Below are 11,208 nucleotides of genomic sequence, written 5' to 3'. Positions count from 1 at the left end.
GAATGCTCTCCCGTTCTTGAATGTCATCGCAATAGGGACGACACGGGCAGAGATATAGAAGAACTCCCGCTTCCAATACCGAACACTGCGCTCGGTAGCACAGATCTTCAAACCCTTGATCCGAGTGACCAAGGTGTACCAGCCTTGGATGCACCTCCAAGAGTAGAAGGTCATCAGGCGGTCGACGCGGGGCTCCACACCCAGAATGAGGCACACCCATTCAACATGGCGGATCTTGGCGATCGCCATTGGGTGTACCTCCGTCAAGTGTACACCGTGTTTCTCCAAAACACGGTACACAAACTTCGTCAATGGGAACCTGAGATTCCCATAGATGAAGAATGCAGCATACACCCCTATCTTGCCCTTGGGGGCATCGTACACCGTCTAGTGAGGCTCAGGAAACTCAGGCTCAAAAGGCTCGAGCATGAACTTCTTGACGATGTACTGATAAAGGTCGACGGAAAGAGCACACTGGCACTCGCCAGCAGTACTCTTATCGTCCTTGTCAGAAGTGGACGTGGGGTTCTCGATATACACGTCGGACTCTTCGTGTGACTTCTGGATCGTGAAGGGAAGACATGTTGGGGATGGAAAGAAGAACGATTTCAGGAGAATGCTCGACAAAAGTTAGAGTATTCGCCGGAAATCGCTTAGAAGAAGAAGGAAGTGAAAGTGTGAGTTGAGATGCATCCCCTCCTCCCTTTATATACTCAACGCAATGAATGCGATGAATTTAATGCGGAGAGAGGAAAGCGCAGGAGCAATGAGAAGATGACACGTGGAAAGCAAGCTGGCAACAGCTGTCGACAGGACGCGTGCCGTAAAATTCGCGCCCACGCGCCTGAAAAGCGTCTGGAATGACCATATAATGTCACGTCGCCATAACTTCCTGCATGTCCTGAAACTGTCAGAAGAAACCGTCGGAAGACGCTAACGTCCCTTCAACAGTTTGGACTGTTCTTATCCTTTCACCAACTCTTCGAATTTCAAAAAGATTCAAAAAGACTCAAAAATAAGAGGGAATATACCCCCTTACCTTGGGAAGTAAAAAACCATAAGACAAGTGCGGGTACAGTGTTAAGGCGAAACCCTTCACATACTTAGCACTTACAGGGAATTGAAGCCAAGAAGGATCTTATGGGCCGTGCTTGCGGAAAGGGAAATAACACCTCCGCATAGCGGGAACGTTGAGAACTAGCTTGTTTGAAACTTCAAGGCGGAATTGGTGGTTTAACATAACTGATCACTATGTCCAAAACTACCAAAACCTCGTGGAGAGCCTATACAAGTGAAACTCAACGCTCCCGACTTGCGGAGAGGTTAAACACCTACACGCATCATAACCAAAGATCAGGCAGAAAAGTCGGGAATTTCTGCAAGTGACATTAGGAAAACCGCGGGAAGAATCCCCACGGAAAACCTTAAAAAACAAAAACCTCTTTCAAAACCCCTTGCTTAAAGTCCAAAAGTTCACCTCACTAATTCATGAGAAGAACAATGGACTGGGGGGGCTTGAAGAGGTAGGTCCCCGCAAAGCCCAGTTGGACCCGCAAGACACACCTTGATGGGGACGTCTGCGCAAAGACCAACTGGTTCCGCAAGACCCACCATGCTCAGAGAGATGAAGACCTTACACGCAGTAAGCCAGCTGTTCCCGCAGGAAAGCCTCCCTTGGTACAGTACCCTGCCTGTTCCCGCAGCTATGGGTACAAGCTGAGAAGGAAGGCTACCCGCACTAACAGTAAAGCTACACGCATAAGGCACTAACTCTTAATACTTCAGCAATGTCACTTGAAGAAGGAATGAGCAAGGCGGGAATATTCCCGCCCAAAAGAGCCAGTCCGTATGCTTCTGGAAGATCTTTTGTACTATACATGCCAAGGTATGGACAAAATAGACAAGATCTGACCAAAGCAGCCCATGAACCAATCACAGGGTGACAGCTCACCGACAATAGTACGAGGAGGAGCATGCTCCAGTACAAAATGTCACTATCAGCCGCTGCCTACCCACCAACCCTCATCATGGCACGTACATAGCCTGTAGTTGGTGGAAAAGGAATAGTACACAGCCGGCCATGTCACTATCAGCCGCTGCCTACCCACCAACCACCAGCATGGCACGTACGTAGCCCACAGTTGGTGGAAAAGGAATATTATACAGCTGGCTGTTCCTGCTTGGAAACCTACCTTCGGCTATAAATACTCCAACACCTTGGAACGGTATCAAGAGATATCATCTGATATTATCTTATCTTCCCTAGCTATTTCTCTCAATTTACACTTATATTCAGAGCAATCTAGTCTGATTCTCACGCCGGAGGGTGGTCACAAGGAGGAACCCCCCCCCCCTTCTCAGTGACGAGCTCACGGTGTCTGTTTTGCAGGTCATCAGAAGAATAACCATCTTTGCAGGACCTAACCCTCGTGAGAAACATCTACTTAACCCTAAGATTATCCATAATCCGCCGGGGTCACATAGTGTTTCTTCAGCGACCTATTAACCCGTAAATCTTGTAATATAACACAATTAGTGATTTGTTTTGACCTTAGACCGGTGTTTTACGTGCAAATCAATATAAAAATAGTATTATAACGACCAATAATCGTCAAAAAAAGCCCGTAACCATCGCCGGTTTTTCGGCCTAACCAATTAACGACATTTAATCGACTTTCGCTACAACTGACACTATAAAAACGACATAACTCGTAACTAAACTTGTACCAATCGTCAAAATAGCATATAACAATCTCTGTAATCCCGTATTAATTCCGTCAAGTCCGTTCCGGCCGAGTAGTGGTTCACCATCATTCCGACACCATACCAGGTAATGTTTATATTCATTTTAATTTTGATAACCTACAAAACAAAACCCCTAAACTAGTTTGATCAAACATGGAACAGATTTAAGGAATTGAAATCCTAGGGTTTGTTAGGTTGAAGATGAACTTGTACTGTTAGTTATATATTATTGCTTCTATCATAAAATCAATCAACAAACTAGATCAGTTGGTCAGTACATTTGAGTTTGAACGGAAGGACCCGGGTTTGAACTCGGGTCAGGCCGGTTTTGTTTATATATTTTTAAAACCATTTTTTCTTATTATTTAAAAATCATAACAAATATATTAAAGGTTATTAAAAATCAACTAAAATTATTTTAATTTAAATAAAATTATTTTATAACTAAATTTTATCATTTTCATCCAAAACTCCAACTTTTTCATATTCGTAAGTTCGTGAACCCCGTTAATATTATATTTATTTACATTTCGTTCACTTTATAATTCTTTTTCATTGATATTTATAAGCACTAAAATAGTCGTTTTAAGATAATATATGTGCTTCATAAATAATTAAATTCTCATGTTAATAATAATTTATTAGTTGAAATAATATTTAAATAATATAGTTCGTTGCAACTTTAATATTAGTTACGTTAGCTTTGATTCCGTTAAACTTTAATTAGGTAATAATAACTCGTTAAAACCATTAAAGATAGCTTTATTCGATTTCGTTAACCATTATAATTCGAGTTAAAACTATCACTAAAATCCATAATTCGCAAACATTATGTTTCTCATAATTGTGTTAAATTATTAATAAAAAATAAGTTAAAATAATATTTAGTTCGTTAAAAATACCGTTAAAGTTAAACATAATATTATCCCGTAAAATACTATTAAAATATTCTAAAATATTGCCTAACTCTTAAAACCAAAATATTTAACTTTTACAATCCCGTTAGTTAGATTTTGTTTTGTTTTGTTTTTATTTATAGTTCGCGAAGTTCGGTTGCTTCGATTTCGTTATTGTGCTTTCGGCATTTATTACAAGTTTATCTTCGATTTCGAGGTGAGTTTCTCACACCCCCTTTTTAAACGTTTTTACATTTTGGGGGTAGTATGTATATCCTATTTAAATGATTTCTATTATTACTTATTCAAACTACAATTCACATTATGGACTTGCGTGTTTACTTGCTTATCTGCGTTGTGCTATCCGAGTACGTTGGTTGTCCCCAACTGGAAAAGACCTTATGTGCGTTGTGCTATCCGAGTACGTTAAATGGCCACAACTGGAAAGGACCTTGTGTGCGTTGTGTGGTATCCCGAGTACGTTGGTTGTTACCAATTGGAAAGGACTTTACTTGCGTTGATTACACAGTTCATAGAATTGTATGCTTTTTATGTATTATAACGAACTGTGTTGATTCTCACCAACTACTTGTAGTTGACTTTATTTTATATGCATGCTACAGGTGCGATGATTAGAGGATGACATAAAGGAAGACACTAGTTTTTAGGTTATCAAAAATAATCAATAAATTGTCATAAATGTCTATCCTTGAATTAGCTGTATTTGTTTACTTAAACTTGTGTACTTGTGTTTTGAACGAATTAATGATATTATAGTTATTTAATAGTGTCACGTGTGTTTGAAAAATCTGTACGTCACACTCGGGTGTTTCCGTTTAAACCGGGGTGTTACATTTTAGCACTAAAATATCTCCAAATAGGCGTAATATCGGCAATTATATTAGAATAAATAACTACTGGTATTTATAATTTCTACTTCTAGGTAAATATAACCGGGGCTGGTTTCGGCAGAACTTTGTTTTTTTGGCAAAACTGGTCCCCATACTTTGGTTTAGGTTGGTTTCAAGTGTAAATTAGCGAGTTAAGCATCGTTAAGGATGATATAACAACAAGGAAAGTATGAGACATGATTATAACATGAAATTCAATTTTTATTATTATCAAAAGATCTGAATAAAAAAAACTCGGGTTGGGTATACAATACAAATATGAATACTAATACAAACTGAAAATGACGAATGTCACGGACTGAGTCACTACGTTCCCGTAGGGTGGTTCCTCAGGCCCAGGTGGTATGTGTTGCGGTTAAAACCCAGCCTTTAGAATCCGCGTAAGCATAACTGACCTCTTCGGGCTCATCTTCATTTTTTTACTCGGGACAATTCTCTGTAGTGTGTCCCAATTCCCCACAATCTTCACGAACAGGGAATTTCACCCCACTTTACTAACTTCCTTCTTGGATTTCCCTTTTCTTGACAAAAACAATTCTCTCTCTACTGTTGCTATACATGCATCTTCATTCGTTACTGATTTTACTGATTTGGTTTCTTAATGTTTCCTTCTTCTTTCAGCTGAAGCTTCGGCTTTCGAGTCTTGACACATCAATTCCAAAAAATCTCAGTCATCTTCCTCGCGTTGCTTTAACAGTTTACTGTTTCTTGAGGCTTTTAGGTTTTCAACAAAACATAATTCAATCTGATGATGCATGCATTTTCGACAAGCTCCTTGAATCGGGTGAAAACCTCATGAAACAATTCACTCGTCAGCTGCTAAAAGTGGCGGATTTCAATTCTAGTTTAATATGTTGCTTTTGAATAACACTCATCCAAGAAAACTTGTTGCATCTCGGCCCAATTTCGAATACTGTACATTGGTAACAAGTTGAACCAGTGTTTGACTTTATCCTTTAGTGAGAACTGGAATAATTGTAGCCGAATTTCATCCCGGTCACATGTTCCAATATTGCCCCAAAATCTAACAAATAAGAATACTGGTCTTCAGAAGTTATACCGTGAAATGTGGGCAAACAGTTAATATAAGACGGACGAGAATTGAATGCCCATTGTCCCAGTGCACGCACTGATGGGACTATTGGTGAGGCATCATCAGATATAGCGAGTCTGAATTGACTGTTTACACCTTGAACGAGAGACATTAAATTTCTTCTTCTTCTACCCCCCTGTTAATTTGGCCCCCAACTTGCGTTTCTTCATCGTGTCTCTTGTTGCCACTATTACCCCTATATCTCCCAAGTCGTTTTGATTTCCGCATTTCTATTTACATTTCCCGCACCCTGCTGATTAACTAGTGGTACTTGTACTTCCCAGCCATCTTCAAACTGATTTATTTGGTCAAACTCAGTGTTCCCCCGAACATTCCAATTACCCTTCGTTATTACCATTTTGCCCCTAACCTTGATCATCCCAATCCCCTTCACCTTCTTCATCTTCTGTATTTGCCCATGACCTTGATCATCCCAATCCCCTTCACCTTCTTCATCTTCTGTATGAACACTAACGTAATCTTCATCCCGATTCAATTGTGTCTGTGATCGGGGGGTTGTGTGGAGCTGTTGGTTCAGGTTGGTAGTTGTTTTTGTTTCTGGGCTGTTGAACTGAGTGGTTCGGGGTCTATAGTTGGTTGGTATGAGTAGGTTCATGTGGATTTGATGGTCTTTGGTCATTGGGTTGGTGGACATTTGAGTTGTTTTCCAGTTAGTTATGTGGGTTTTGGTTATTATTGTGGTTGGGGTGAAAGATATTGTCTTCAAGTAATAGGTGTTAGTTACGGTTTTGATCTTACATTTTTTACTCTCTTTGTTGAGCTCTGTTTTATCTGACCAATCTTTCAATTTCTTGTTCAAAAATAAGCGGTGAATGTCTTCCTAAATAATGAGTGTGCATACACATGTCACCTGCACAAATAACACACTTCACGTAAAAAGGAAAAAAATAAAAAAAATAGAAATAGAAAATTAACTAAAACACAAAAATCAAATCACACAAAACACTAAGCGCAAGAACTCCTTGGCAACGACGCCCTTTTGCTCTAGATATTGTGGTCTAATAAAACAATAAGATTAAATAGTGTTCCTACTCACCTTAAGCTAGTTAGGGCAAGTAATCAATTAGCAATATCATGTCATATATCAAATTCAATCATTAATTGACAAATCTAGTTTAACCCAATAAACCCTAATCTTAGGCATCAACAATCGCTAATACATGGCACTGGTAACCAAAGGTTCTTTACCAGCGTGACTTAGCTAAGGGCAATTGTATGCTTCATTAACTAAGATAATTAACAAACCTATGAAATAAGTATCACAACAATTGGCAAACTAATCGCTCTAATTGAAATAAACCTAAACCGACTGAATGCACAGCAATACCAACATCAAATATCATAGATCATCAGTCAATAATTACATGTAAATCAGTTGCCCTCTTTTATCTTATTTAGCTTTCGCGATGTGTTGGACTTAGTTTTCTTCATTTACCAAAGAAAAGGCTAAAAGTTCAGCGATTTGTTTAATCGCGACTTGGTGCTGGTGGAAAAAGCGGAATGCGCTAGTCCACTCTGGGTTTCCGATTCAAATGACTAGCTTGATAGAGAAAATTAAGGTGATGGGATTTCTTTGGATAAAAAAATAGGGCAAATAAGGGTGGGTTTTCTTAGGACGAGTGGTGTAGTTTTCGGTTGTAATGGATATAGTTAGGTGGGTATATTTTATTGGTTTTGTTCTATGTTTGTATTGTTGGGTGGCGTTATTTACGCTTTGTCGTTTGTGTTGGTGTTTCTAACGACTTGCTAGTGTTTTTTTAATAAAATTTTGTTGGTCGTTAAAAAAACATAAAAAAAAGCATATTATAAATATATGGTCATTTATAGTTAACACCCAACACCACATATTTATATTTTAGAATCCTCAAAAGATACATTTGATTGTCTATAAGTTTATAAGAAAGACGATGCTTGTGTTATGTCTTGGTAGCAAAACTAGGCACTCTTATCAAAAATCATTACTTAGTTTTTCTTTTGTCATTTAATAAAATATTATATTTTTAATACAATAGATATAGCAATATAAGTATTTTCTAAATTCATCATCTTATATTTCATTAATAGCTACTTAAGTTTTATGTAATAATTAAAGTTTTATTGTTATTATCCAATTTTCAGATTAATTGGACCCTTGCGACTAATAAACTTTATTGAATATTGTTTTTTAGAGAAGCTTAATCTACCTTGACCAGTTGATATAGCCATACATATATATATGGTATGATTATTGATGAAAACAGTAACTCTTTTAAGTTCAATCACGCAAATCTTATTTTGAAATTGGAACGCAGTTAGGAATATATCATTTCATTTTCTAAATTCCGTCCTAAAAAGGACTTATAAACCTATTTGTAAATAACTAATTACATCGAATCAGAAGTCAAGCGGGCAACAAGCTGCGTCGCTATTCTTTTTTGAATTGCAAAACCTAACCTTTTAAGAATTAAGGTAAAGAATGATGAAGTCAGTCACAGGTGACCGATTTCATAAAAAGAATACTAAATAAAATAATTAAATGAAAACTATTTGTTTAGTATAAAAGATGTAAAATAATTTAAAATCAAAGGTGTCCATCTCCATCACATGGCAAGTTAAACCTGACCGTTGGTGGCTTGCTGCCCAAAAAGTCATACATTCCATTTATAATCCAACGGCATAATTTTACTAGCCGTTGATTTCAAATATAATTAGGACCCCCATCATATCATTCTCTCTCACTCTTTCTTTCTTTTAAATTAAATGCTCCTAAATTCTAGGGTTCTTTGATTTGGGGGTTTCTTGATCTTTAATCAATGGAGATTTCAGTCGATAACAACAAAACCACAACTCTTCAAGGTAAAAGTTTAATACTTGATCAAGATTTACTTGCTAGCTGAAGAATCTTGAGCAAAACCCTGATTTCAAATCTTGTTTTTTAATTGGGGTTTGGTTTGATTTTTATATCGAACGAATTTGAATCTTGAAACCCCTAAAACAGATCTAAGATTGATTATGTTTTTTTTTTTTTTTGTATGATTTTGCAGCTGTTGTGTATGAATTGGGTTCTTTCTTGATATTATTTTGACTTGACTTTGTGTTTTGTATTTATTTGTAAAAGTTACCAGGAAATTTGGGGTTGAGATCAACAATAACAGAAGAGCTTTGGGTGCCATTAGTCGGAAAGGAGGAGCTCAGATCTACCCTTGTATGCTCAACAAGAGAGCTTTATCATCACAGTATGTCTTCAATAATATTATTATCTCGAAAAAAAAAATTTTAAGGATATAGATACATTTTATCTGATTTTTAATATTATTTGATCTTTAGTGCAAATGGAAACGATGAGAATAATGCTGTGAGTCAAGTTCATAGACCAATGACTAGGTAATTTGACCTTGACCATTAAATTAATTATATGTTCTAAAGTTTAAACCCTTTTTACTGATTTAGTTGTTTTTATTAATCAAGGAAACTTGCTGCTCAAATTGCCAACAAGAAACAGTGTTTCCCTGAGGTAAATTTGAATTACTGCATATCTTACCCATGAAGGATTATTATTAAAATTATTATATATGTTAATAACTGAAACCTTTTTATCAAAAGCAGGATGTTTTGAAGCCGAAAGAATCGAGTGAGAGTTTTAAAATATTTGAAGATGATGAGGCTCAGCCTGTGCCTATGGCATTGGAAACAACAGAATCTCCAAAAGATCATATGGTATTTGATCTTTCTGAATGTTTTTGTACATAATATTAATTTGGGTTATTTGATAATATTTATTTATAGCAGGAGGTTGAAATGGAGGACATATTTGAAGAACCAGTATTGGATATAGATAGCTCTGACACCAATAATACCCTTGCTGTTGTTGAATATGTTGCAGATCTCTATGCTCATTATCGAAAGACGGAGGTGACAATAAGTTTAGTTTTAATACATTTTTTGTATTGATTAAGATTTTAAATTTTGCTGTGAATTGCAGAGTTTTGGTATGGTTTCACCGAGTTATATGGTAGCACAACAATCTGACATCAATGAGAAAATGAGAGCCATACTAATTGATTGGCTAATTGAGGTAACCGAGTTCAAAATTTTTAATTTCCATCATTGTGTTTCTTTCAAAAATTACTAAATAAAATATATCAAATTAGGTGCATCACAAGTTTGACCTTCAACATGAGACACTGTTTTTGACAGTTAATCTCATAGACAGGTTTTTGGCTAAGCAAAATGTGGTTAGAAAGAAGCTGCAGTTGGTTGGTTTGGTTGCAATGCTTTTAGCTTGTAAATATGAGGAGGTTTCGGTCCCTGTGGTCGATGATTTGATTTTCATCTCAGACAAAGCGTACTCAAGAAGTGAAATTCTTGAAATGGTAGTTCAATTTTCATCTCAGACATGTATGGGCCTTCCAATTAACAATCTTTTTTTTTTTGTGTTTTTTAAGGAAAAGTTGATGTTGAACACATTGGAGTTCAACATGTCAGTGCCAACCGCATATGTGTTCTTGAAGAGATATCTCAAGGCAGCTCAATCCGACTCAAAACTTGAGCAAATGGCGTCTTATTTGATCGAGCTTTGCCTTGTGGAGTATGAAATGGTCAAATTCGCCCCTTCGTTCTTGGCTGCGGTTACAGTCTACACTGCCCAGTGTAGTCTTTATGGATTCAAACAATGGTCCAAGACTTGCGAATGGCATACAAATTACTCCGAACATCAGCTTCTGTAAGCCATACATCATATGACTATTCAATTTAGGGGTGTAGCCGAATCGAGCCTGAGCTAGTCTCATTTAAATTACTTACTAATTAATTTATGTATATAGATTACTTAGATATTTTTATCATAATTATAAAAATATATACTTTTTAATTTAATAAAAAATTGTATAAATAACAGGTCGTTTAGGTTCACGGGCCAGCTCGAGCTCATCAAGTGAGACTCGGCTCGATTGGGAATGTTTGACTCGTTTAAATAACAGGTCATTTAGTGAGATGGTTGACTCGTTTATTAGTAGTATTCATCTTGTTTTGTTGACTTATAGGGAATGTTCAAGGATGATTGTGGGATATCATGAAAAGGCAGGGACAGGGAGATTAACAGGTGCTTACAGGAAGTACAACATTTCAAAGTTTGGGTATGCAGCAAAGTGTGAGCCAGCCAAGTTTATGCTAACATAAACTTTGGGGTTGGTTTTAACAACTGACTATTCTCTAAGGGGGGGGGGGGGGGGGGGGGGTTTAGAAAAACAATTTAGTGGCAATTTGTGTGAACAACCAAGTAATGTTCATGTAAAACATGTTCTACCAATTGTGAACTTGTTACTGATTTCCGAATTTACAATAATGAATAACTTTTTTTTTAATAGCTTGCTGTTCTTTTTATTATTTAACTCACTACTCGTAGCGTGTGAAGCGTCTGTGATCTAAGTGGCACTTGAAAGTAGCATGTAATCTTATTTATCATTAGTTTCCTATAGAGAGAGAGAGAGAGAAGGAAGTTGGCAATGAAGGATTTGTGCTAGGCATTGTGCAAAGGTTGTCAGTTCGAATCCTGAGCCCACCC

The 11,208-nt window shown here is 37.0% G+C and overlaps 1 protein-coding gene across 2 annotated transcripts; it reads left to right on the top strand.

The window, feature by feature from the left end:
* The first annotated feature begins 8,459 nt into the window (after positions 1-8,459).
* On the top strand, positions 8,460-10,823 carry LOC143590950 (G2/mitotic-specific cyclin-1-like). Of its 2 annotated transcripts, none has more exons than XM_077071286.1 (10): positions 8,460-8,501; positions 8,764-8,881; positions 8,973-9,029; positions 9,114-9,159; positions 9,252-9,362; positions 9,435-9,557; positions 9,628-9,720; positions 9,797-10,018; positions 10,091-10,368; positions 10,688-10,823. In XM_077071286.1, exons 2-10 carry the CDS (start codon positions 8,853-8,855, stop codon positions 10,821-10,823), a joined length of 1,095 nt encoding a protein of 364 aa, XP_076927401.1. In that variant the 5' UTR covers positions 8,460-8,501; positions 8,764-8,852. The 2 variants fall into 2 exon arrangements, with proteins under 2 accessions (XP_076927401.1, XP_076927400.1); XM_077071285.1 differs by having other exon boundaries at positions 9,432-9,557.
* The last annotated feature ends 385 nt before the right edge of the window (positions 10,824-11,208 follow it).

This window comes from Bidens hawaiensis, unplaced genomic scaffold, assembly GCF_021521415.1.
Source record: "Bidens hawaiensis isolate Kalapana, Puna unplaced genomic scaffold, B.hawaiensis_p1.1 tig00039075_1, whole genome shotgun sequence".
NCBI lineage: Eukaryota > Viridiplantae > Streptophyta > Magnoliopsida > Asterales > Asteraceae > Bidens > Bidens hawaiensis.
The sequence above is the reverse complement of the archived record's forward strand: the minus strand, read 5'-3'. Positions and strand labels throughout refer to the sequence as shown.

Excerpts from the sequence above, each read along its gene's own strand:
- LOC143590950 (XM_077071285.1), top strand. The coding sequence starts at position 8,853 with ATGCTCAACAAGAGAGCTTTATCATCACA. Across the intron at positions 9,030-9,113 it reads GTTCATAGACCAATGACTAG|GAAACTTGCTGCTCAAATTG; the intron begins GTAATTTGACCT and ends TTATTAATCAAG. Across the intron at positions 10,369-10,687 it reads TACTCCGAACATCAGCTTCT|GGAATGTTCAAGGATGATTG; the intron begins GTAAGCCATACA and ends GTTGACTTATAG.